Below are 27,984 nucleotides of genomic sequence, written 5' to 3' on the forward strand. Positions count from 1 at the left end.
ATGCTGACACCAATATTCAAAGCATCAGGGAGGTTTTTGTTTTTGTTTTGTTGGTGACGTCTGGTCCTTGTGCCTCAGCTGGCTCGTCGGGCTTCCACGCCTTAGCTGGCTCGAGAGGTTTCCTTGCCTCGGTTGGCTCGGCAGGCGCCCATCCCACGTCATGCCTCAGCCGGCTCGTCGGGCTCCCACGCCACAGCCGGCTCGTCAGGCTCCCATCCCACGTCATGCCTCAGCCGGCTCGTCGGGATCCCACGCCACAGCCGGCTCGTCAGGCTCCCATCCCACGTCGTGCCGCAGCCAGCCCATCAGGCTCCCACGCCTCAGCCAGCTCGTCAGGGTCCCATGCCTCAACGGGATCATCAGGCTTTCACGCCTCAGCCAGATCGTTAAGCTCCCACGCCTCAGCCGGCTTGTCGGGCTCCCTACGCCTCAGCCGGCTCGTCAGGCTCCCACGCCTCAGCTGGCTCATTGGGCCTCTACGCCTCAGCCGGTTAGTCCAGCGCCCATGCCTCTGCCAGCCCGTCAGGCTCGCCCAGGTGGGATGCTGGGTGGCGCCCCTAGATGTGGGGGTACTGTCACGCCTGCTCCCGCTTCCCCTCTCTGGTGCTCGAGGGCGCCAGGCTGCCCTTCATTATGCACACCTGTCACCATCATTACGCGCATCTATGCTCATTGGACTCACCTGGACTCCTTCACGTTTTGATTGCCTTCCCTATATCTGTCTGTTTCCTCTGTTTCATCCCTGTTTCAGCATTATTGTCGTTTTGTTTTCCCCTGTCCAGACGCTGTCTGTATTCTGTTTCTGCCCGTGTTTCATTAAATGTTCACTCCCTGTACTTACTTCTTGTCTCCAGCGTGTCCTCACACAGATAAATTATGCATTGATTTTAATGTCCCTCGGGTCGATTCTGGGTCCTTCCCTTTTACTTTTTACATTAACAATATCAACTTGTCTGTAAAAAAATGTAACATACACTTGTATGTCGATGATACTGTTGTGTATGCTATTGCCCCCACCGTTGACCAGGCTCTATCTGAACTACAGTCTGCCTTCATTGTAATACAGAAAAACTTTATTGACCTGAAATTAGTATTGAATGCAGGTAAAACTAAGTATATGTTGTTCTCTAGAGCGCATAAAAATAACTCTGATGATTTAAGCATATGTACTTTGGATGGTGTCTATATTGATCGTGTCCCTTCTTACAACTATATGGGCATCTGGATAGATGAAAAGCTGTCTTTAAAAAGCATATTGATGAGTTAAGAGGCTGAGAGTAAAAATGGGCTTCTTCTATAGAAATAGATTCTGCCTCTTGCTAAATAGTAGAAAGCAGATTATTCAGTCGACATTCCTATCGGTCCTAGACTATGGCGACATCATCTATATGAACGCAGCTGCCACTTCATTAAAGCTGTTAGATGCAGTTTATCATAGTGCACTGCGCTTTATTACGGGCAACAATTTTAATACTCATCACTGCATTCTCTACCAGAAAGTTGGTTGGCCCTCTTTGATGTCACATAGGTTGATACATTGTTATGTTTTCATTTATAACGCCCTATTACAAAAAGTCCCACTGTATCTAACATCATTACTAAACTTTAGTCATACGAGTTACCCCACCCGGGGTGATCTCTACTGAGTTATGTAAATCAGCTTTTCTTGCACCTTCCTTGTGGAACTATCTTCAAAATGTTCTTAAATGTGATGTTTTGGTGCCTCTAGGGCAATTCAGAAAGCTGATTGAGGCCCTTATTACTGATGAATGTGTGTTTTTTATGACCGTGTTTTTCTTTATGGTTGCATTTAGTATTTATGTTGATGTGTGTATTTTCTGTAATATATGTAATTCAGGGCTCATCTGTAAAAGAGACCTTGGTCTCAGTATGACTCCCTGATAAAATAAATGTTAAATAAATAAAATGTGATATTTGAGTGACTCAAACATTACAAAAAAATCTATGGGTTAAAAACGTAGCTAAAAAACGTTAGCTGACATGGGCTAGTTGATTTGGACATTTCTGACAAGTTATACTGTAAATAGCTCTCTAAGGTATGCAATGACTGACATTACATGAGGAAAACTGATGATGCACTACCCAATTTTGAAATTGCACCTTGTGCAATCTACTATTACAACTTTCAAGAGTAAGTTGAAAGCCGTGGGAACCACTAATGTAGGCTATACCCGCACTGTATCTGCGAGCTGTTGGCTAGAGCAGAAGTGCCAAGACCAGAGTGGGCACATTCGCTATATAATGCAAAAAAAATTGTGACAAACCCATCAGTAGAGTTGAAAATCCGATGGAACCCCACTTAACTTGTATTTTGTTTTCGGTACATTTTTATTTGGATTTTAGAACATTCGCATGAAAATTTGGCACCAATTGAATGGAGACCTAGCTACTCGGCAGACATGGCATTCTTATTTGTTATTGCCGATGAAGTGGATGCTATCAAAATTCCATTTGTCCCACATAAGGCTGAACATGATCAACATGGTCCAAGGAATGAATATCCTGATGATAAGGAAATTAGATACCAGCCCAAGCTCTTTCTAACATTCACAAGACTTGTTTTATATTTTTGTGATTGTTTTCTCAAAATATAACCAGGAAGTGAATGCATAGGCTACTAGAATGATAACATATACTGTAGGTGTTTTTGCAGCATATGGGGTATGCTCTGTTGTTTGCAATTATGTCATGTCCTTGTACCTTCCTCATTATTATTTGTTACTGTGCAACATAGAATTGTAACAGATGTGATTAAATGGAGTCCCCAAAGATTCTTACTGTATGGTAATTGATTGCATGTCTGCATCACTACAGCCTGCAGTGTATTTCTTTCATTCTCAACCTTGATGTTGTTTTTGTCAGTAAAAATGTAAAGAACAGAATTTGATTCACTCACAGGAAGAACAAAACACTCCACTGTACAGAAAATGTTTAGACTATATATATATATATGTACATCAGTTCACATAGGTTTCTGGATTAACAATATGCCAAGAATTAAAATGCACTTGGTATTGACCCCACGACTGGTGTCTGGGGTACTTGCTCATTAAGAGCCGGTTTCCCAGACAGAGATTAAGCCTCTAAAATTGCCAGTGTAGAAATACTCTACAATAACCGATGTGTAGCCTACAATCTTTATACCATTTTATTCACACTTAATAGACAATTAACACATTTACATTTGTTTGGTGACAACAACATTAGACAAGACAAATTGTACAGTAGGCTATAACATGGGACACAACATTACAGTAACATCTAGATAAAAATATTGTATTTTTTATTTTTTATTTAATTAGGCAATAAATACATTAGCTATATTGTCCCAAGTAAGATAATTTATGTTAGAAATTTGGATCACATGTAGGCCTATGTAATTTGATTGGATAAATATGTATTTAAGGATGTAAGGATGAAGATGTATTTAAGCTCTAAATAGTCATCCACCCAAAACAGTAAAAATGCACTAATAATACCAATAATAGGTGGCGACATCATCCACTTATGAGCATGTATTGCCTTTTGCTTCCAAAAAAAACAGAAGGTTGTGTCGCAGAATGCTTTGGTTCGGACTTCAAGTTGCAGTTGGTGAGGGAGAAACTGCAGAATTTCCCAGTCGACGGTTCATGACCTTTGATCACATGGCTCTTGTAAAGGTCATGCAGTCGACATGCAGTTGCAAGTCAGACAATTGTTATAGCCATAATGCAACACATTTTGGGGACTTTTTCTGTAAGGCTATTAAGACTCTCTATACAAATGGTAACAGCTCTATCAAATTGAAACATGGCACCTCACCTAGATTTGAGTTAAAGAGAAGAATTAGGCAAGGTTGTCCTATCTCTCCGTACCTGTTTTTATTAATCACCCAACTTCTTACAAATTCTTTAACACAGTGTCCAAAGAAGGGCCAGAAGTATACAGAATGGTGTCGTCTGCGTAGAGGTGAATCAGAGAATCACCAGCAGCAAGAGCGACATCATTGATGTATACAGAGAAAAGAGTCGGCCCAAGAATTGAACCCTGTGGCACCCCCATAAAGACTGCCAGAGGTCCAGACAACAGGCCCTCCGATTTGACACACTGAACTCTATCTGAGAAGTAGTTGGTGGACCAGGCGAGGCAGTCATTTGAGTAACCAAGGCTGTTGAGTCTGCCGATAAGAATGCGGTGATTGACAGAGTCGAAAGCCTTGGCCAGGTCGATGAAGACAGCTGCACAGTATTGTCTTTTATCGATGGCAGTTATGATATCGTTTAGGACCTTGAGCGTGGCTGAGGTGCACCCGTGACCAGTTCGGAAACCAGATTGCATTCCGGAGAAGGTACGGTGGGATTCGAAATGGTCGGTGATCTGTTTGTTAACTTGGCTTTTGAAGACTTTAGAAAGGCAGGGTAGGATAGATATAGGTCTGTAACAGTTTGGGTCTAGAGTGTCTCCCCCTTTGAAGAGGGGGATGAACGCGGCAGCTTTCCAATCTTTAGGGATCTCAGACGATACGAAAGAGAGGTTGAACAGGCTAGTAATAGGGGTTGCAACAATTGTGGCGGATAATTTTAGAAAGAGAGGGTCCAGATTGTCTAGCCCAGCTGATTTGTAGGGTTCCAGATTTTGCAGCTCTTTCAGAACATCAGCTATCTGGATTTGGGTGAAGGAGAAGCGGGGGAGGCTTGGGCAAGTTTCTGTTGGTGGTGCAGAGCTGTTGGCCGGGGTAGGGGTAGCCAGGTGGAAAGCATGGCCAGCCGTAGAAAAATGCTTATTTAAATTCTCGATTATCGTGAGATTTATCGGTGGTGACAGCGTTTCCTAGCCTCAGTGCAGGGGGCAGCTGGGAGGAGGTGCTCTTATTCTCCATGGACTTTACAGTGTACCAGAAACTAGAATATGCATATTATTAGTAGATTTGGATAGAAAACACTCTGACGTTTCTAAAACTGTTTGAATGGTGTCTGTGAGTATAACAGAACTCATATGGCAGGCAAAAACCTGAGAAAATTCCAAGCAGGAAGTGGAAAGTCTGAGAATTGTAGTTCTTCTTTTGATTCTCTATCGAAACTACAGTGTCTGTGGGGGCCGTTGCACTTCCTAAGGCTTCCATTGGCTGTCTAAAGCCTTCAGAAAGTGGTTTGAGCATTTTCCTGTCACTGGGCAGATAATAGGAGCTCAGTTTCGGAGTGGACTGCCTGGCAACAAAGGGATTGGATATGCTCGGTCCCGCGAGCACGCCCCTCATTCTTTTTCTTCTTGAATGAATATGCTATTGTCCGGTTGGAATATTATCGCAATTTTACGTTAAAAATACCACAAAGATTGATTTTAAACAGCGTTTGACATGCTTCTAAGTACGGTAATGGAACATTTTGACTTTTCGTCTCTCGTGCCGCGCTCACGCATTATGCTTTTGGATAAGTGATCTGTACACACGAACAAAACGGAGGTATTTGTACATAAATATGGATTATTTCGAACAAAAACAACATTTCTTGTGGAAGTAGCAGTCCTGGGAGTGCATTCTGACGAAGATCAGCAAAGGTAAGAGCATATTTCTAATACTAATTCTGAGTTTAGGTTGCCCCGAACTTAGCGGGTGTCTGAATAGCTCACCGTGATGGCTGAGCTATGTACTCAGAATATTGAAAAATGTGCTTTCTCCGTAAAGCTATTTTAAAATCTGACACAGCGGTTGCATCCAGGGGTAGTCTATCTATAATTCTTAAAATAATTGTTATATATTTTGTCAACGTTTATGATGAGTATTTTTGTTAATTGATGTGCACATTCACCAGACGTTTTGGTGGGAATACATTTTCTGAACATCACGCGCCAATGTAAAATGCTGTTTTTGGATATAAATATGAACTTTATCGAACAGAACATACATGTATTGTGTAACATAATGTCCTAGGAGTGTCATCTGATGAAGATCGTCAAAGGTTAGTGCTTCATTTAGCTGTGTTTTGGGTTTTATTGACACATGTCCTTGCTTGGAAAATGGCTGTGTGATTATTTTTGTCTATGTACTCTCCTAACATAATCTAATGTTTTGCTTTCGCTATAAAGCCTTTTTGAAATCGGACAATGTGGTTAGATTAACGAGAAGTTTATCTTTAAAATGGTGTAAAATAGTTGTATGTTTCAGAAAGTTGAATTATGACATTTTGTTGTTTTTGAATTTTCCGCCATGATATTTCACTGGCTGTGTCCCGCAGGTGGGACGCTAGCCCATAGAAGTTAATGGGGAAAACCGGTTGAAAGTTTCTGTTGGCTGAATGAGCAACACAGTTGAGCATTCCTACAACATTTCCTTCCAGAATCCATGAGAAAATTGTCTGGCTGCGGGGACTGTGCGAGGGAATTTATACTACTATCTGTACTTATTGGTGGCACATATGCTGTTTCATCCTTTCCTACACATACATTACCCTTGCCTAACGATTGTGTCTGAAGCTGGGCTTGCAGCACGGCTATCCTCATCATAAGGCAATCGTTCTCCTGTATATTAGGAGTACAGCGACTGCAACTAGAAGGCATACTGTTAATGTTACTACTTAGCTTCGGCTGGTGTAGGTTGTGTAGAACTATGTCCATATAAAGCGTCCGGGGTGAAAAACTTGAATGAAAAAAGTTGAGTGAGGGGAAGAAAAAATATAAAACGGTAATTAAAAAGTAAAAACCGTAAAGTTGGCAGGTAGCAAAGTAACGTTTGCAACAAACCGCACAGCATCACGTAAACAAGTCCACAAGTTGTGACCGGGAAGCTTCTGGAAGGCTGGCTGGACCAGCACGGGAGAGTTGAGCATAGTTCAGTGTGTATGTGTTGCGCTCTTTCACTGAGTTGTAAAAGCAAGCAGAGTAGAAATTGGCTACTATTTAGTTGACTGGTGTAGTTGGCAAGGTAACTTCTGTTTATCTTAACATAAAAAAACTAGTGTTTATACGCAAACTTGAGCTAATATCGTAATTGACATGTAACATTAGCTAATGTTTCATCCATTCTCGACTATGTGAATTGTAATGACATTCTGCAATTGTCATTAGGCCTACACTTGTAGCCTGAATTGATGCATCCACTTTTGGCCACGGCGCTTCCGTCTCGGCCACTCACCTCACCTCCACCTTGTCCACCAGCATCTCAGCCACTCATCTCCCCTTGACAAAATGTAAGTGTTCTCCCCAAACCACCATTCAGTTTGTAGCGCGTTACCACCCGGTTTCCAGTCAATTGGCACATTTTTTATGGAGCTGACATGCAGTAATGTTACATAGTGGTGTATAGTTTTTTGGCCATGTTGTTGTAATCGTGATAGGCGCACGTTTCACCGGTAGAGCAAACCCTCAATATTTATTTTCCCTGGATGCAGTACCACCTTACTTCCCCCTTGATAACATCTTCCTTGTGGCTATTGCCCTCTACTGTCACTAGCAAATAATGCAAGTTTCCCACAATGCTGCTGCAGCATCAGTCCGGAAGTGAGACGTATTGACGATATGGCCACTGGTTTCAGAAGGGGGAAATTTTGGATCTAACAGTCCAGTCCCCTCTGTTCCAAATACACCTATTTCAGTTGTCTAGAATATATGCATGTGAATGAAGGTACTCGGGAATCCACGGGATGTTGTTATTGAGCTGAGGATACATTCAGAGCGTGAAAATCGTCATGTCGTTTTTCAGGAGGAAAGGTAAGGAAGTATGCTAGCCTAGCCAGCTAGCGCAAGCCGAAGGGTGTAAAGAGGCTCGCGGGAGAGGTTGAGGAATGCTCGATGGCTAATGACTGAGATGAGAATGCGCTTGACAGGTCTGTGTCAAGTCAAGGCCTTCGACAAATATCCGTTGGATTATTTAGCAAATACATTTGTTTCTCCAATCTCTTTCAAATCTGAAGAAATACAACAAGCAGCCAGATGATCTCAAATCTGTGTTAGCAAGCTAATCCAGTGTTCCTTCTCAATAGCTTTTGCCACTTAAGTCGCTAGCTGATGTTCAGAACTAACTAGCATCCATGATCAATCTAAATTCATTATTGGACAATGCACATTAGGTTGGGTATTAACCAATCACATCGTCGCCTTGCACTTGGTGATTTGTTAACTAATAATGCCACATACATTTTTCTTTAGTTTGTCTCTCTTCCACGCCAGTCTGCTATGCCCCATGGATAAAGAAGCCTAACTTTACTCCTTAGTCCAAGGACCTTACATGTTCTGGTTAAAGCAATAGTGTACAACTGCAGCCCGCAATTCAGGGCATTCCTGCATGTGGGTATTCCATTTGCAGGAACGCTGCCCCTCGAACATCCCATTGGTTCCTGAATGAACCCCTCCTCCTCCCCTCGCTTGCACACAATGTCGCCCCGCCTCCTGTCTACGGTTTGCCTCCGCCTGCGGCAAGCACAGCAGGTGGGATGCTGGGGAAACACTTTGTGTTAGCTAGCTAACTAGCACACTTTGTCGCCCCCTTCTGCTGTGTACCGGACTAGCACACAGTGTTTTTCGCACCTGCCTGCCGAACACCTGCCTTTGCCATCATTAACAGAACTGCGGGAAAACAGTGCTCGACAGGCGGGACAAGGACACTGTCTACAGGTGTACGGCTAGCTAGCAACCGTTGTCGCTCTTGCCCCTTCTTCTATGGTGCTTATCGGCGGCTGGCATCAAACGTTAACGCCACATACTGTATTGAGCTTCCCGCCTGTCCTAGCTTAAAATCAAATCAAAGTTTATTGGTCACGTGCGCCGAATACAACAGGTGTAGACCTTAAAGTGAAATGCTTACTCACAGGCTCTAACCAATAGTGCAAAAAAGGTATTAGGTGAACAATAGGTAAGTAAAGAAATAAAAACAACAGTAAAGAGACAGTGAAAAATAACAGTAGGGAGGCTATAAAAGTAATGAGGCTAGTTAGTCGGGCAGATTGAGGTAGTATGTAGATATGGTTAAAGTGACTGCATATAAGATGAATAGAGAGTAGCAGTAGCATAAAATAGTGGGTGGCAGGACATAATGCAGATAGCCCGGTTAGCCAATGTGCGGGAGCACTGGTTGGTCGGGCCAATTGAGGTAGTATGTACATGGATGTATAGTTAGTGACTATGCATATGATAAACAGAGATTACCTGTTCAGGAGTCTTATGGCTTGGGGGTAAAAACTGTTGAGAAGCCTTTGTGTCCTACACTTGGCACTCTGGTACTGCTTGCCATGCGGTAGTAGATGACTGGGGTGGCTGGGGTCTTTGACAATTTGTAGGGCCTTCCTCTGACAACGCCTGGTGCAGAGGTCCTGGATGGCAGGCAGCTTAGCCCCAGTGATGTACTAGGCCGTACGCACTACCTTCTGTAGTGCCAATAGATAAAAAACGAGGGGGTGTTTGCAGATGGTTCCCACATGCAGGAATGCTAGGTTTTAAATGGTGAATTGGCTCTGGAAGCCGAAACAGACAAATACTCCACCTAAACGTGAATCGATTCTCAATTGCAGTATGGTTCTAGAAAGATAAATCAATATTTTTTATTCATTTTTTTTATTTCACCTTTATTTAACCAGGTAGGCTAGTTGAGAACAAGTTCTCATTTACAACAGCGACCTGGCCAAGATAAAGCAAAGCAGTACGACACAAACAACAACACAGAGTTACACATGGAATAAACAAACATACAGTCAATCTACTTTCACATCAAAATAATTTCCCAAATACAAAATACACACGTACTGTACGCTGTTTTAACCGGGTTTAACACAGTGGCAGCCGACAGTATTTTTCAGTGACATCACTTTGTGGTGTCAGTCTTCCGTTCACACAGGTGTTCGTAGACACAGATAGCTAATTAGCACTGGTAGTCCACTCGTATTTCTTTCTATTTTACTTTTTGTCCCCAGTTTTCCATCTTGTATCATCGCAGCAACGGGCTCGGAAGAGGCGAAGGTGGAGTCATGCGTCCTCCGAAACATGACCCGCCTAACCGCGCTCCTTAACACCAGCCAGCTTTACCGGGAAGCCAGGCGCACCGATGTGTCGGAGGAAACACTGTTGAAGAATTTGTTCTTAACTGACTTGCCTAGTTAAATAAAGGTTAAATTTAATAACTGGCGAACCGGGTCAGCATGCAGTCACCCGGGCCGCCACAAGGAGTCGCTAGAGTGCTATGAGCCAAGTAATGAACCCGGGTCTGTAGTAACACCTCTAGCACTGCGATGCAGTGCCTTAGACCGCTGTTCCACTCGGGAGGCCATCCACTCTGTCTTTTGTCTGTGTTCCGTAAACAAGCGCTGTAACATGGAAATATGGCCATGTGGGAACCCTAACCCTATAAAGGTGTGTATCAATTTAAAATTATTTCTCACCAACATGAAAGATGAGGTCCTTGTGCTTCCAAAACTGTACTGCAAGCAATGCGTGTTAATGTTAAGACTGAGGGCCGCAGCTCTTAACACAACTCCCCCTACAGAAGACGCCTTCGCCCAATGACTCTTGAATCATGATCAAGGGCTATGCCATGCATAGCAGGACCTGAACTCATGACCTAATGATGCACCTTGCTGTAATTTACCTTTCAAGGTGCTTGATAGATGTACTATGCAGAAATCACTCCTCCATTTCCTGGTTGCTAAAATTCAAATAGTTTGCCTAATTTCAGTTTATGTGACAAAACAAGCAACTATAGGGTAGAGAATTATTGTACCATCTAAACCTAGAAACCAACTAAACCCATAGAAATAGCACACACAGACCGCTTCTTAGACTTGCTTTCTATGAGTGACAGATCTATAATTTACATTTCAATGTGAATTTGGTCAGGTCGCCCAAAAAGTTACATATTGCAGCTTTAGAGGATTGACTTATTCTAATTGTGTTAAATGTCTCTAGGCTAATCAGTATTTACCTTGGGATTGTGGTCCAAAGAGATTCAAGCAAATATTATTGCATGAGAATTACTAGGCCAAGCTATAAACCTTGATTCCTGGGCTAGTAACACATACACACCCTTGTCTTTATAGCTACTGTAAGGTATTAGGCCTACAGTGCTGCAAACCATGGATAATATGAACTTATGATGATAGCAATCATATGTAGACACTGATTTATATACCAAATGAAATTATAAATGCTCACCATATGATGCCTCTGTAATGAAAAATAGGTTTCCATCCTTCCCCCTGAGGCCTGCTGTACACAGACCAGCCCCTATCTGCTGACCCACTCCACTGACAACTGAAAGCCTCAGAAAGACTCCTTGTGTCATGCGCAGAAGGTTCAGTTTCACCACACTATTGTAATCAGGTGATTTCTGTTACTTTATGTAACAGGAGGACTGAAATGTGTAGAAAAACAGGACATTGTTTCCAGACTGTTCACTATGGTGATGAGAGTATTTTGCAGTAACAATATGACAACGAAGTGGGGAAAATGCCTCTGCTGTGCCACTCGAGCTGATAGACCGAGGCCACTGCAGTCAATAAACACGCCTTGTAAAATGGCAGCCATGCTTCAATGTGAAAAATAACTCTGTTTTATTTATTTTAGGAGCCACACACAAGTAGCTTGTTTCTCTCTCCGTATGTTATCTGTGTATGACAGTGAGGATCTGTGCATGAGTGTTTGCTGAACAGACATGGTTATCACTGTCACAGGCATATCTGTTTCCCGACCAGGCCTAGACCGTTATGTAACTTGATATTTTAGTTAGTGCTTTTTCAGTGACACTGCATCATCCCTATTGCTTTACCCTCCAATGACTCCAGGCCCAATATTCCAGTCACTGATCTCCCCCTGCATTGTGAATCAAATGTTAGAGACTGCTCTAATTACAGTGCTATGTCATTCTTTTTTGACCCACAGCAAAAGGAAAGGAACCTGAGCGACCAGTTGATGCTAAAGTCAATAGAGGTGGGTACCACACTACTAACTCTCTGAAATGATGAATTGCAGTGATGTGCTGCTGCCGCCTGATGTTTCATTTTTGAGAAGCCCTGAAAATAGAGGAAGGCCCTTGTTGGATGTTCTTTGAAAGCAGTCAAGTGCCTCTTTAGTTGCAGTGCTCTGTTCACTCACACATTTTTGAGGGTACCGGTATTTCCCTCTGAGCTTTCCCTTTTTAATAATTCTTCCTAATTATATTTCTATTTACTTCTGTAAATATTCTGAGAGAGAATTGATTGATGTAGGTAACAAGACACACCACTGAGTATAGAAAACATTAAGAACACCTGCTCTTTTCATGATAGAGACTGATAAGGTGAATCCAGGTGAAAGCTATGATCCCTTATTGATGTTACCTCAATCAGTGTAGATGAAGGGGAGGAGACAGGTAAAGAAGGATTTTTTAAGCCATGAGACAATTGAGACATGGATTGTGTGCCATTCAGAGGGTGAATGGGCGAGACACAAAATTGAAGTGCCTTTGAATGGGGTATGGTAGTAGGTGCCAGGTGCACCAGTTTAAGTCAAGAACTGCAACGCTGCTGGTTTTTTCACACTCAACAGTTTCCTGTGTGTATCAAGAATGGTCTACCACCCAAAGGACATCCAGCCAACTTGACCCAACTGTGGGAAGCATTGAAGTCAACATAGGCCTGCATCCCTGTGGAACGCTTTCGACACCATGTAGAGTCCATGCCCTGATGAATTGAGGCTGTTCTGAGAGCAAAGGGGTGGGTGCAACTCAGTATTAAGAAGGTGTTACTAATGTTTGGTGAACTCCGTGTACATCAGGCAGTAATTGTATCCGAAGTTGAGACTTAGGTTTAAGAGTTGATAGAGATAGCCGTGAAGTATTTTCCATTTTCAGACAGGCTCACAGTGACCTTTTTAATAAGTTAAAACTCAATAAGTCTCCCGCACCCCAGTGTTTCAGAAAAGGTTACAGCACCCTCTGAGCTCTAACTGGAGACATTCATGTGCTGGATCACTACAGACTTCAGTTAAATAAGTAGTTTTTCAGGACCATAACAGGTTGTTGATGTTGTGGGTTTCTGTCATCTAGAAAGTTAAGCCTACATTGACTGTATTGATCAAAGGAATTAAGATACTATTATTTTTCAACCGTCCTCCTTTCCTCCCCTGTAGCCCCAATGAGCCCCCAGTCCCCCTCCCTGAGCCTCCGCAACCATCATGCCATCCTGGAGGCAGCTGGGCCCAGCCATGTGGCTATCAATGCCATCTCTGCCAACATGGACTCCTTTGCCCGCGGACGCACAGCAATCCTCAAGAAACAGCCCATCCACATGGAGGCTGCACACTTTGGGGATCTGGGTATGTACCTCCAGTCCTCCACTGATTTGTCTTAGTTTACATGGCGTGTATTTACAAGTGTTTCAGAGTAGCAGTTCTGATCTAGGATTAGGTCATTATGATTGAAAAGGCTAAACTGATCCTAGATCGGTGATTTAGATAGAATTTAAAGCGAAGTCAAATCAATCCTTTTGACTGGATCGTGTGTGCCCATGTATGAGTGAGTTGATACAAAATGATAATGGTGGCCAGTGGACATGGCGCTGGTGTGTTTAACTGCCAACAGGCCAGGTTAATCCTGCGATGCGCTCGCTCTAGCTTCATGCATTGGTTAGCCTTTTGACCAACCTGCACGCTACCAGCAATGCTTTTTAGTATGATGCATAAGTATGGCCCAGAGGTTTTCCTGAGTGAACACATGGCCTGGTAAAACTCCTGGTCCTACTTATAATGTATGTGTCCTACTGAGAAGCTTGCTGTGCCCTGACTACGATACATAAGAACTCCCTAAATCGTCTTCCCTCTGAAGATGTAGGCTATTTAAATCAAGTAGTTTAGTAGTGGGTGGATATCAGGAGCTTGTTTTATAGTGCTACAGCAGCCAGCTACAGCAGTATTGTTTATGACATGGTGAGTAACAACACCTGCTGGGACAGGTCCTTTAGTTACCGGTGAGTCACAGGGGGTGGTTGAACCAGTGGTGCATCTTTGAGGCCTGGCCTGGGAATGCAGTAGAGTAGGGTGACTATACTACAGTGCATTCTGAAAGTATTCAGACCCCTTGACTTTTTCCACATTTTGTTACCTTACAGCCTTATTCTAAAATGGATTAAATATAAAAATGAATCTACACACATTACCCCATAATGAGTTTTTTTTTAGAACATTTTGTAAATGTTTTAAAAAATAAAAACAGTGTTCAGACCTTTTGCTATGAGACTTGAAATGGAGCTCAGGTGCATCCTGTTTCCATTGCTCATCCTTGAGATGTTTCTACAACTTGATTTGAGTCCACCTGTGTTAAATTCAATTAATTGGACATGATTTGGAAAGGCACACACCTGTCTATATAAGGTCCCACAGTTGACAGTGCAGGTCAGAGCAAAAATCAAGCCATGGGGTCGAAGGAATTGTCCGTGAAGCGCCGAGACAGGATTGTGTCGAGGCACAGATCTGGGGAAGGGTACCAAAACATGTCTGCAACCTGGAAGGTCCCCAACAACACAGTGGCCTCCATCATGCTTAAATGGAAGAAGTTTGGAACCACCAAGACTCTTCCTAGAGCTGGCCACCCGGCCAAACTGAGCAATCAGGGGAGAAGGGCCTTGGTCAGGGAGGTGATCAGGAACCCGATGGTCACTCTGACAGAGCTCAAGAGTTCCTCTGTGGAGATGGGAGAACCTTCCCAAAGGACAACCATCTCTGCAGCACTCCACCAATCAGACCTTTATGGTAGAGTGGCCAGATAGAAGCCACTCCTCAGTAAAAGGCACATGACAGCCCGCTTGGAATTTTCCTAAAGGACTCTCAGACCATGAGAAACAAGATTCTCTGGTCTGATGAAATCAAGATTGAACTCTTTGACCTGAAAGCCTAGCGTGACGTCTGGAGGAAACCTGGCACCATCCCTACGGTGAAGCATGGTGGTGGCAGCATCATGCTGTGGGGATGTTTTTCAGCGGCAGGGAATGGTAGGCTAGTCAGGATCAAGGGAAAGGTGAACGGAGCAAAGTACAGAGAGATCCTTGATGAAAACCTGCTCCAGAGCACTTAGGACCTCAGACTGGGGCAAAGTTTCACCTTCCAACAGGACAACGACCCCGAGGGAGGCACGGCGCGAGCGAGTGAGTGAGTAAGCGAGGCACGGCGCGAGCGAGTGATTGAGTGAGTAAGCGAGGCACGGCGCGAGCGAGTGAGTGAGTGAGTAAGCGAGGCACGGCGCGAGCGAGGGAGGGAGGGAGGCACGGCGCGAGCGAGGGAGGGAGGGAGGCACGGCGCGAGGGAGGGAGGGAGGCACGGCGCGAGCGAGGGAGGCGCGGCGCGAGGGAGGGAGGGAGGGAGGCGCGGCGCGAGGGAGGGAGGGAGGCGCGAGGGAGGGAGGGAGGCGCGGCGCGAGGGAGGGAGGGAGGGAGGGAGGCACGGCGCGCGGGAGGGAGGGAGGCACGGCGCGCGGGAGGGAGGCACGGCGCGAGCGAGTGAGGGGGGCATGGCGAGAGCTAAGCTTCCGGCTCAGTCACCCGTGGCAGCCTGCCAACTCTGGAGCTGATACCAGGAACACACAACACTTATCACAAAACACCTCAGTCAGCTCACTGTTTAGTGTTCTAACTTTAGTCCATTATGTAATTGGAGGCCCCCAGCCAGGCTTCAGCCAGTCATTCATATGGCCTCTCTGGTCATGTGACCCAGGAACTGTGCCATAGGTTTTTTTTATCAATTTTTTTGTAAGTATTCTCTTTTGTTATTCATTGTGTATGGTTCTGTTCAGAATGCTGTGGTTGTTTAGGCCAGGTTACTGTTAAAGACTGTGAGAACTGCTGATGTAAAAAGGTCTTTATAATGACCTTTGATTGGTTGATTGTGTCTTTCAGGGGGGTCCAGTGTTATTATACTGTATGGTTGTGTGTTACAGGGCGCTCTAGTGTGAACTACCTGGCCTCTGAGACTCGTTCGCGCCTGTCTAAGACGGTGGATCAGATTCTGCGGGACAACGTGGCCATGCCCTACTACATCCAGTTCCAGGAGGCCCGCGGGGCTGACCACCTGGTCTGCTTCTGGCTGGAGGCAGAGAGCTTTCGCTCCACCAGCTGGTCTCGGGTCCGGGCCCACAGCCTCAACTCAGTCAAACACAGCTCCCTGGCCGAGCCCGCCTCCACCCCCGTCTCCCCCGACCCCTCATCCAACTCAGACATGGACCTACCCTCCATCCCCAGGCCTTCCTCCTCACGCCCCCTTACCCCCAGCCCCCAGGACGCTAACAGTAGTGAAGGTCCCATGGCGCAGCTCGTCCACAGGGACTCCTTCAGCTCTGTGGTGGACCAGAGGCCTGGCACTCCCAGCAGGGCAGACACCCCCAGCAGACAGCCCTCCTACAGGACAGGGACGTCATTCAAGCTGCAGTCCACCAACGCCCTCAAGGAGCTCTCAGACAAGCTCATGAAGAGTACGTTTGACTGGTCGTAATTGTAAAGAATCTGTTCATAACCTTTATCTATGCAAGTAAATTAAGTAAGTAGCCTGGAGTCTCTTCGTGCCGACTGGTGATGAATGTTTCAGAGACGGTACTCAAAATCCTTTTGTGTGTTGGGCTTGTCTTTTATAATTTATTAATAGGCCTGTAGAACTCACTGACTAGAGAAGGCTAGTATATTCACTATATTTGTTCGTATCTCCACCGTGTGAAACAACTGGCTGTCAGAATAATGATGTTAATTTGTTTTAATTACACATTGGAGGTAACAATATCTGAGTTGTACGCAGTTTATGACACGTGGCTGGCTGTTAAACATCTCCTCCTGTGTGTTGTAGGTATAGAGAGAGATGCAGTGAGCATCTTCACCAAGTACATCTCTCCAGACGCTGCTAGGCCCATCCCCATCACAGAACAGCTCAGAAACGACATAGTCGGTAAGAAATGAGTCCTGATTGCCACCAATTTGCCGTTAGTATGAGACTTTGAGTCTAAGACACTGCAGTCACTGTATGAGTACTAACTCAGACTGAGTATTGTATCAGAACTTTGTGAGTACTGGATGCATTCCTAAGAATGTTGCAACTAACGTTAAAGATCAAATCCACTGTAATATATTTAGCTATGTTTCTGGATAACTATTTTGTGGATGATTGATAATCGGTTGTGTGATTGTGACCGTTTTTTGTCCTTTTCTCCATTTTTGACAGCTAAAATCTGTGGGGAGGATGGACTGGTGGACCCAAACTGCTTCGTCATTGCACAGTCTGTCGTCTTCTCCATCATGGAACAACAGTACGTTTTTTTTGTTTTTCGTATCTTCCTGTTCTCGTATCCATTGAAAGATTTATTCTAAATTAGTTAATGTAAAGTGCCAGTGTTTTTCTTTAAAGGTCTTATGATTTTTCTCCTAGGATGAAAGTTTTACCGCTGTTCTGTTATACACTAATCCACTCCTATATCGTAAATGTGACCATATACAGTTGAAGTTGGAAGTTTACATACATTTAGGTTGGAGTTATTAAAACTCATTTTTCAACCACTCCACAAATTTCTTGTTAACAAACTATAGTTTTGGCAAGTTGTTTAGGACATCTACCTTGTGTATGACACAAGTAATTTTTCCAACTATTGTTTACAGACAGATTATTTCACTTATAATTCACTGTATCACAATTCCAGTGGGTCAGAAGTTTACATACACTAAGTTGACTGTGCCTTTGAACAGCTTGGAAAATTCCAGAAAATGATGTCATGGCTTTAGAAGCTTCTGATAGGCTAATTGACATCATTTGAGTCAATTGGAGGTGTACCTGTGGTTGTATTTCAAGGCCTACCTTCAAACTCAGTGCCTCTTTGCTTGACACCATGGGAAAATCAAAAGAAATCAGCCCAAGAATTGTAGACCTCCACAAGTCTGGTTCATCCTTGGGAACAATTTCCAAATACCTGAAAGTACCACGTTCATCTGTACAAACAATAGTATGCAAGTATAAACACCATGGGACCACGCAGCCGTCATACTGATCAGGAAAGAGACGCGTTCTGTCTCCTAGAGATGAACGTACTTTGGTGCGAAAAGTGCAAATCAATCCCAGAACAACAGCAAATGACCTTGTGAAGATGCTGGAGGAAACGGGTACAAAATTATCTATGTCCATAGTAAAACAAGTCCTATATCGACATAACCTGAAAGGCCGCTAAGCAAGGAAGAAGCCACTGTTCCAAAACCTCCATAAAAAAGCCAGACTACGGTTTGCAACTGCACATGGGGACAAAGATCATACTTTTTGGAGAAATGTCTTCTGGTCTGATGAAACAAAAATAGAACTGTTTGGCCATAATGACCATCGTTATGTTTGGAGGAAAAAGGGGGAAGCTTGCAAGCCGAAGAACACCATCCCAACCACGGTGCTTTGTTGTGGGGGTGCTTTGCTGCAGTAGGGACTGGTGCACTTCACAAAATAGATGGCATCATCAGGCAGGAGAATTATGTGGATATATTGAAGAAACATCTCAAGACATCAGTCAGGAAGTTAAAGCTTGGTCGCAAATGGGTCTTCCAAATGGACAATGACCCCAAGCATACTTACAAAGTTGTGGCAAAATAGCTTAAGGACAACAAAGTCAAGGTATTGGAGAGGCCATCACAAATCCCTGACCTCAATCCTATAGAACATTTGTGGGCAGAAGTGAAAAAGCGTGTGCAAGCAAGGAGGCCTACAAACCTGACTCAGTTACACCAGCTCTGTCAGGAGGAATGGGCCAAAATTCACCCAACTTATTGTGGGAAGCTTGTGGAAGGCTACCTGAAACGTTGGACCCAAGTTAAACAATTGAAAGGCAATGCTACCAAATACTAATTGAGTGTATGTAAACTTCTGACCCACTGGGAATGTGATGAAAGAAATAAAAGCTGAAATAAATCACTCTACTATTATTCTGACATTTCACATTTCTAAAATTAAGTGGTGATCCTAAAACAGGGAATTTTTACTAGCATTGAATGTCAGGAATTGTGAATAACTGAGTTTAAATGTATTTGGCTAAGGTGTATGTAAACTTCTGACTTCAACTGTATAATCTATATTTCCCAGGCACTTTAGCGAATTCTTGCGCAGCCATCATTTCTGTAAGTACCAGATCGAAGTGTTGACCAGTGGCTCTGTGTTCCTGGCAGACATCTTATTCTGTGAGTCGGCCCTCTTCTACTTCTCTGAGGTAAGAGCAACACAATGGATGTTACTGTTGTTCACTATTAAATATACACAACCACAGTTTATCAAGTTCATTCATAGTTGTTTTACTCGTTAGCAGTACTGGTGTTTGTTTCTGTTCTGTTATTCTCTATTCTGTTCTACATTAGTGTCATATGGTAGGTGTTAATAGAAGTATCGTTGGTAATAAAGCTAGTATGATGTGTGTCTCCCCAGTACATGGAAAAGGAGGATGCTGTGAATGTCCTGCAGTTCTGGCTGGCAGCAGATAACTTCCAGGACCAGCTGGCTGCTAAGGCTGGCCAGTACGACGGCCTGGAGGCCCAGAACGATGCCATGATCCTTTACGACAAGTAACGGCTCACACACATCACACCGAATGGGGATCTAGCGTTTGTCTGCCGATCGTTCAGCGCGCTGTGCTTGAGAGACCACCCGCTGTAGACGTCTGACTGACGTCATTTTCACACTATTCTACATGTAAAATTAATGCATGCTTGGTTCGGACGGCACTCTGTTCAGAGGTGTTAAGTACTCTAGGCCAGTAAACGCTATTGGTGTGCCTAAGACATCTATTTACACTAGAGGTCGACCGATTAATCGGATTGGCCGATTTAATTAGGGCCGATTTCAAGTTTTCATAACAATCGGTAATCGTTATTTTTAACACCGATTGTGCCGGATTTTTGATTTTAAAAAATATATATAATTTTTTTTACACCTTTATTTAACTAGGCAAGTCAGTTAAGAACACATTCTTATTTTCAATGACGGCCTAGGAACGGTGGGTTAACTGCCTTGTTCAGGGGCAGAACGACAGATTTTTACCTTGTCAGCTCGAGGATTTGTTTTTGCAACCTTCCGGTTACTAGTCCAACGCAATCCAGAAATGGTCCATTTATAAATCGTAATCTGGGTCAGGTGGGCATCATTTGAAAGCCTGTTCTATTGCTAGCATGACTAGCTAAGTTATAAAATAACTAACTTCATGACACGCGAGGTGCTCAAGTTCAGAATGGCTGTCAGTCAAAACCCATACAGTGCTTTGAAGCACAGACTAAGTTCTGACGTATTGTATAGCAAAACTTTGACAGCCACTGCGTTCCAATTTAAGCATTTATCACTGCCCAGGTATTCAATTTTCAACCGTATATTGGTACGAGTGTAAAGGGCTACCACCTCCACATTACTCAGCTTGGCTTGTTTATTTGAGCACCAGTTTAAGAATGATCTCGTCTGTTTTCTCCCCAGGTATTTCTCACTCCAAGCCACCAACCCGCTGGGTTTCGATGACTCTGTGCGGATGGAGATAGAGTCTAATATCTGCCGGGAGGGAGGGCCTCTACCTGACTGCTTCACCACTCCTCTCAGACAGGCCTGGACCACCATGGAAAAGGTGAGGGTTCATAGGTCACCCAGTTACCTGGGCCAAATACATATGTAAACATATAGGAAACACACAGGGGTCACTGCAAACTCAACAGGAATTCAGCTAGAAAAACAACAAAAATTACATGTCAAAATGATTTACCTTTGGGAACTCCTTTAGATTGAAACCATGAGACTTAGATTACCAATGACAGGCCTTTGGGGTTATTGAAGGTAATGGTACCAGAGCCATAAATAGTGCATTCGTAAAGTATTCAGACCCCTTCCCTTTTTCCACATTTTGTTAGGTTACAGCCTTGTTCTAAAATGGATAAAATTATATTTTTTCCTCAGCAATCTACACACAATACCCCATCATTTATTAAAAAAAAAAAAAAAACGGATACCTTGTTTACATAAGTATTCAGACCCTTTGCTATGAGACTCGAAATTAGCTTAGGTGTATCCTGTTTCCATTGATCATCCTTGAGATGTTTCTACTACTTGATTGGCGTCCAGCTGTGGTAAATTCAATTGATTAGACATGATTTGGAAAGGCACACACCTATCTATATAAGGTCCCACAGTTGACAGTGCATGTCAGAGCAAAAACCAAGCCGTGAGGATGAAGGAATTGTCAATAGATTGTGTCGAGGCACAGATCCATTTTTAAATGGAAGTAGTTTGGAACCACCAACACGCTTCCTAGAGCTGGCCTTCTGGCCAAACTGAGCAATCGTGGAAGAATGGCCTTGGTCAGGGAGGTGACCAAGAGCACGATGATCACTCTGACAGAGCTCCAGAGTTCCTCTGTGGCGATGGGAGAACATTCCAGAAGGACAACCATCTCTGCAGCACTCCACCAATTAGGCCTTTATGGTAGAGTGGCCAGACGGAAGCCACTTCTCAGTAAAAGGCACATGACAGCCATGAGAAACAACAAGATTATCTGGTCTGATGAACAAGATTGAACTCTTTGGCCTGAATGACAAGCGTCACGTCTGGAAGAAATCTGGCACCATCCCTACGGTGAATCATAGTGGTGGCAGCTTCGTGCTGTGGGGATTTTTTACAGGGACTGGGAGACTAGTCAGGATCGAGTGAAAGATGAACAGAGCAAAGTACAGAGAGATCCTTGATGAAAACCTGCTCCAAAGCACTCAGGACCTCAGACTGGGGTGAAGGTTCACCTTCCAACAGGACAACGACCCTAAGCCCACAGCCAAGACAATGCAGGAGAGGCTTTGGGACAAGTCTATGAATGTCCTTGAGTTGCCCAGCCAGAGCCCGGAATTGAACTCGATCGAACATCTCTGGAGAGACCTGAAAATGGCTGTGCAGCGACGCTCCCCATCCAACCTGAGAGCTTGAGAGGATCTGCAGAGAAGAATGGAAGAAACTCCCCAAATACAGGTGTGCCAAGCTTGTAGTGTCATACCCAAGAAGACTCGAGGCTGTAATCGCTGACAAAGGTGTTTTAACAAAGTGCTGAGTAAAGGGTTTGAATACTTATGTAAATGTGATATTTCAGTTTATAATTTTTTTTATATACATTCGCAAAAATTTCTGAACCTGTTTTTGCTTTGTCATTATGGGGTATTGTGTTGAAGATTGAGGGGGAGAAAAACTTTAATACATTTTAGAATAATGCTGTAACGTAACAAAATGTGGAAAGGGTCAAGGGGTCTGAATACTTTCCGAATGCACTGTGTCTCAGTGGTACGACTTTGTTGCCAAGGCTAGGGATGATGTTGAAACACTTCATCAGGCTCTGGAGAAAATGGAAGACCTTTGTGACTGAAAGGCATTTTGAAGTTTAGCTTTGTTAATGTCATTTTTCTTCTCGCAGGTCTACATGCCAGGCTTCCTGTCGAGTAACCTTTACTACAAGTATCTGAGTGACCTTATCAACTCTGTCCGAGCGGATGAGTTTGTGCTGGCTAGCGCTCCCGGTCAAGGCGTGGCCTCTGACGGTGACCGCATCACCAACGCCACTGAGGGGTCTCAAGCCCAGGTATATAACCCCACACCTGACCTGCTCACCACCTGTACTTTCACTTTAGCTCTACTAGCTCTACTGGCATTTTCCTCTTTTCATCAGAAGTTTGTCTAAGTGCACTCAAATCAATTATGTTCAACAGCAGTAGCACTCATACCTTTTGTTCACATAGTCAGTGAGTATTAATTTGTTTACTTAACATAAATAGATTGATTTTCCTTCTAGTTCTGCTCTAAATGTGCAAATCATTATATATTTTTGCGTTTACAGCAAGGTGCCAAAAAGGTGGCAGCAATAAAAATCTTGAAAAACTTTGACGAAGCAATAACAGTGGACATAGCCAGCCTGGACCCAGAGTCCCTGTACCAGCGCCCCTATGCTGGGTGAGTCTCTGCATAGCCTACTCAGGCCTCCTTAGTTATTTATTCTCACCACTCTCAGTACAGTCACCTCAAATGGCTCTGTAAACGACTTACTATTTCAAATATTTGATTTGGGTTTTCATGTTTCTCTACTGGACAAAATGAGTGAAAATTGTTTTTATAATCCTGCAAAATTTCCTCCATAGCTACCCTTCAACTGCCCTGATTTTACTACTGTAATTTTCCCAAGAGAGTTCTTTGATGCTAGCTAAGTAGGCCAGTGTGAAATGACCATTTGATGTGACTAAACTGCTCCAAATACATATTTTCAAAGACTACTGTGCAGTCCTCTGTGACATGGCAGATTTGTAGGTCATCCCCATTACATTACAATCAGCTCTGATCGCAGTCTAATGGCCCAACACAGGCTGATATAGGAGATTTGTGTGGCCTTAGGCTGCCCTGGTAGTGTCCTAGTTGCAGTAAGAGATTAGCTTGGTCTCAGATCTGTTTGTGCTGGGACCAAATTACTATGACTATTAGGTGTTGGCCATACAACACAAACTGATATGGGACCAGGCTAGTAACAGGTTGCTGTCTCCATAAACATCCTATATGTATGACTTCATTGGCTATGTCCCCTCACTGTTCAGAAGAATGACGTTTGGGAAAGTCAACGAGCTGGGCCAGTTTATCAGGGAGGCCGAACCAGAACCGGATGTGAAGAAATCCAAAGGTAACAAGGCAAACACTAATGTAGCAATTATTTATAGGCTATACAGTTCCTTCAGAAAGTGTTCATACTTCTTGACTCATTCCACATTTGGGTGTTACAGCCTGAATTCAAAATTGATAAAATGATTACCCTACCGTGAAGCATGGTGGTGGCAGCATCATGCTATGGGTATGCTTTTCAGTGACAGGGACTGGGAGACTGGTAAGAATAGAGGAAACAATGAATGGAGCCAAATACAGGCAAATCCTTGATGAGATCCTGCTTCAGAGTGCAAAAGTCCTTAGACTGAGGCGAATATTTACGATCCAACAGGACAAGGACACCAAGCATACAACCAAAGCAACCCTGCAATGGCTTCAGAACAAGAATGTGAAAGACATTGAGTGGCCAAGCCAAAGCCCAGACTTGAATCCCATTGAAAATCTGTTGCTGTTCACCGCTGCTCCCCATCTCACTTAACAGAGCTTGAGAATTATCGGCAAGGAAGAATTTGAGAAAATCCCCAAATCCAGATGTGGAAAGCTGATAGACATACCCAAGATGACTCAAAGCTGTAATCACCACCAAAGGTGCTTCTACAAAGTATTGACTCAGAGGTGTGAATACTTGTGTAAATGAGATATTTCTGTATTTCATATCCAATTTAAAAAAAATGTAATTCTAAAAACATATCCACTTTGTCATATGTAGTATTCTGTGTAGATATGGGTGAGAAAAATAATCAATTTTGAATTCAGGCTGTAACACAACACAATGTGGAATAAGTCAAGGGGTATGAATACTTTTTGAAGGCACACATCTGTCAGCAACAGGTGTGCCTGAAATAGTAGAATCCAATAATTTGAAGGGGTGCCACGGAAACTGTTGCGTGTAAAAAATCCAGCAGCGTTGCAGTTCTTGACACAAACTGGTGCGTCTGGCAGCTACTACCATTCAAAGGCAGAAATATTTTGTCTTGCCCGTTCACCCTCTGAATGGCACACATACAAAATCCATGTCTCAATTGTCTCAGGGCTTAAAAATCCTTTAACCTGTCTCCTCCCCTTCATCTACACTGATTTCAAGTGGATTTAACAAGTGACTTCAATAAGGGATCAAAGCTTTCACCTGCGTTCACCTGGTCAGTCTGTCATGGAAAGAGCCGGTGCCCTTAATGTTTCGTGCATATAGTGTATAGCCTGTCTCGCTCACTCGAAGCTCTTTCTCTCTACTGTTCATTGTTGCTTGTATGGTTTTGGTGCTATGTCACTTAGGCATCCATGGTGTGGGTATTGCCTTCTTCTTATCCTAACCCCAATCAGAGAGTGGGTTGAAATTTGCGAGGCACCCCCAAATAAAACCCAAGGTGCTTTTAGATCTTATAAAAGACTATACAGTAAAACATGAATCTATTATTTAGGATTTCTTAGAAGAGAACATTCTCTGAGAAAAGAGGAAATGGATATAAGCCCTGGACTAAACTTGTACTGTATATGTAAAACACTTTTTTTTACTAGATTCCATGGCTCAAATCACAAACCAAATTTTCCAGCCCTCGGTTTCCTGCAAATGCATACATCACATACTAAGATAATTCTGTTCTGTGATATATTTTTCATGTACCTCATATGTCCAGTAACTTACAGAGGCGCAATAGATAAGAGGCTCGTCCTTGTGACTATTGCCCTATTTTTCACTCTCTCCTCACAGGTTCCATGCTCTCTCTAGCCATGAAGAAACTTGTTCAAGGCAACTCTGATGAGGTATGTAAAACAACAAAACAAGCTCTTCTCGTGTTGAATCTGTTTGAACTAACAAACACTAGGATTGATGAACACTTTGAATCGTAACGTGTGTGTTTAGGCCCAGGAGGAGATGGCCTGGAAGATCGCTAAAATGATCGTCAATGACGTCGTACACCAGGCGCACCACGACAGTCCTGGCGAATCCACCAAGGTAAGTCAGTCTGCCTCAATCTACAACATAGTGGACTCTTGATAAGTATACTGCACATTGGATAAGTACAAACTCTTGAGTGCATTGAAGACAATTCGCCAGGCCCAATTTCTATAAATGCCTTGTAATTGTTACGGATATCTGTATGCTCCAAAGCCACTGCATTTATCTGCCACTGTAGTCAACTATATAAAATAACTCCTCACCCGTGACACGTTTACTGTTGTATGATGATTGTCCATGTTTCATTGACAATCTCTCTCCCCAGTTATGAGCCTCCCGTGGAGAACCAAAGCATTGTCGCTCCCCTCGTCCCTCACCCTATAGAGACAGACTGACAGACACGTCCCCTAGTCCAGTGATGAACTGTACACTGGAATTACCTTAAGATGAAACGCATCAATAGAGATCAAAGAACAAATGCATTCCATGATCTCCTGCATTAACTTGTACCGGTGTGTGTGACTATATGTGCGTGAGCGGAAAAACTTGAAGTATATCATCCATCCATCCTTCCAACTGGTCGTAACACTATGAAGGCATCGCTGAAAAAATGAAGAGGAAAAAGGAAAAACAAAGCAGTGGCACAAAGAGCACCAGACTTCCTTCCAGAACAAATTCCCTAGGGAGAGATGACAAGCTATGACACAAAATGGGGCTGAACAGGAGCTGTCAGAAGAAGCAGCATTTCAGAAGGCATCGGCCCTGCCGTGGTTACCTCTGTTACCATGCCATCCAAGAGGGAGCCTGCAGGGACCTGAAGCATCCTTCACAAAGCGATCACTAAGAAGATTAGGTTGTCCACTCCTCTCTTGATTCCTGCACATTGTTTCTCCTTACACCACCACCACCCCTTGCCCTTATGCCCATTCCTTATTTCTTGTTTTTAATGAAATCGCTTTGAAAGGGGTCAGAGTGACACGTACAATTTTAAGATGGAATTCACCAGTAGGTGCTTTGTAAAGTTTTTATTTGCGGCTGATGCATAGCCTGCTAATATTTCTGGGCCCTCCTAGAGTATTGTGGCGGTGGGGTGGGTTACTATGATGTCAGGTTGAGTGAGGTTGAGTTGTCCTGCCCTCCTGGAGTATTGTGGCGGTGGGGTGGGTTACTATGATGATAGGTTGAGTGAGGTTGAGTTGTCCTGCCCTCCTGGAGTATTGTGGCGGTGGGGTGGGTTACTATGATGATAGGTTGAGTTGTCCTGCCCTCCTGGCTGTGTTCTAATGTACTGTAGAGGGCAGGTCAGACATGTTACAGTGAAACTGGAATGGACCATATTGATTTCCCGGTCTAGCTAACCACATGTATCTCTAGCTCTGGCTCCTTGTCCATATCATTACAGAGCATAGACAAATGCATAAATACTCCTTGTTGTGGACTGAAGAAGTTCTACAGTTGCAAAGAAAGAGCAACATCCGTGCTACTCAATATAATTTTATACATATTTAGATTTCTCTTTAACCCCAATATATTCATGTTAGTTATTTTTTATGGTGATTGTTGACCTTTTTCTTTTTTTGTATGTACTGTCAAAAGCAATGTCTAAGCAAATCTCAATTACAAATGTTCAATTGAGAAGTCTACTCTTTGAATATAATGTTAATATTGCTATGATTTGAACCTTACTGAGATGTGTGGAAAAGAAGGACTCTCTTGGTACTATGTACCACTAATATTGTTTTTCTGACGTATGTGTACTTAATCTATAATATATTTAAATTGTGTTGGATTTATATATATATATATTCGTTTTTATTTGGCTACTAGAAGTAACAGAAGTGATGAAAAATGACAGAATTCCTCTTTGCAAATTTTGTTTGCCACAAAACATGGGGATGGATTTGGCTCCATTTCAGTCATCATTAGCTTGTTGGCTGATCTTAGTTTGTGGCCAACATGTTCTTCATTGCACTTGGGTATTTAACCTCTAGCGTTGCAAGATAATGATGCAACCTGTAATTCAGCAAATTACTGCTCATCCCAGTGCAGTGTTTCACGTGTGTGGTTGGCTTTTGAATAAGTTAATAGAGATGCTGCAGTTTTGTGCATCAAAATTGTTTTATCCCCATTTTGTTGTACAATATGAAATACTTTATTGTAAATATTTTATGGCTATCGTACAATAAAACTTTTCTGCCTATTTGTAGCTAGAGTCGTTTTAAAACAGCAAAATGCGATCTCTTGTTGCAATGCCGTTTAACCAGTGGGGGGCAATGTGGACTATTGTAACGTCAATGAGCAAGATACATCTCTAACTGCGAATGATCAGCAATAATCAAGAATGTAATATTCAGTGATTTTGATTTTGTTTAAACGAAGGGGGAAAAAAAACGTATTTTCCAATAAGTACTGTATTTCACTGTACATATTTTTCTTGTTTTCCAAAGACAATTGCAGTAAAATATGGGCACGTTTGCTTATTT

At 43.3% G+C, this 27,984-nt stretch overlaps 1 protein-coding gene across 2 annotated transcripts; it reads left to right on the forward strand.

The window, feature by feature from the left end:
* The first annotated feature begins 7,447 nt into the window (after positions 1-7,447).
* Positions 7,448-27,701, forward strand: akap10 (A kinase (PRKA) anchor protein 10). Of its 2 annotated transcripts, none has more exons than XM_029691151.1 (15): positions 7,448-7,704; positions 11,860-11,907; positions 13,087-13,272; positions 15,884-16,414; positions 16,780-16,878; positions 17,152-17,236; positions 19,039-19,162; positions 19,375-19,511; positions 20,410-20,554; positions 22,376-22,540; positions 22,796-22,908; positions 23,544-23,623; positions 25,313-25,365; positions 25,466-25,558; positions 25,827-27,701. In XM_029691151.1, exons 1-15 carry the CDS (start codon positions 7,683-7,685, stop codon positions 25,830-25,832), a joined length of 1,887 nt encoding a protein of 628 aa, XP_029547011.1. In that variant the 5' UTR covers positions 7,448-7,682; the 3' UTR covers positions 25,833-27,701. The 2 variants fall into 2 exon arrangements, with proteins under 2 accessions (XP_029547011.1, XP_029547010.1); XM_029691150.1 differs by having other exon boundaries at positions 7,450-7,704; positions 23,541-23,623.
* Positions 27,702-27,984: the final 283 nt, after the last annotated feature.

The sequence above is a fragment of the Salmo trutta genome, chromosome 15, assembly GCF_901001165.1.
Source record: "Salmo trutta chromosome 15, fSalTru1.1, whole genome shotgun sequence".
Lineage (NCBI taxonomy): Eukaryota > Metazoa > Chordata > Actinopteri > Salmoniformes > Salmonidae > Salmo > Salmo trutta.

What these genes read in the sequence shown, in the direction of transcription:
- akap10 (XM_029691150.1), top strand. Translation starts at nt 7,683, where the DNA reads ATGTCGTTTTTCAGGAGGAAAG. An exon ending in TGATGCTAAAGTCAATAGAG is followed by an intron (nt 11,908 to 13,086) that starts GTGGGTACCACA and finishes CCTCCCCTGTAG; the next exon opens with CCCCAATGAGCCCCCAGTCC. An exon ending in GCTCAGAAACGACATAGTCG is followed by an intron (nt 16,879 to 17,151) that starts GTAAGAAATGAG and finishes CATTTTTGACAG; the next exon opens with CTAAAATCTGTGGGGAGGAT.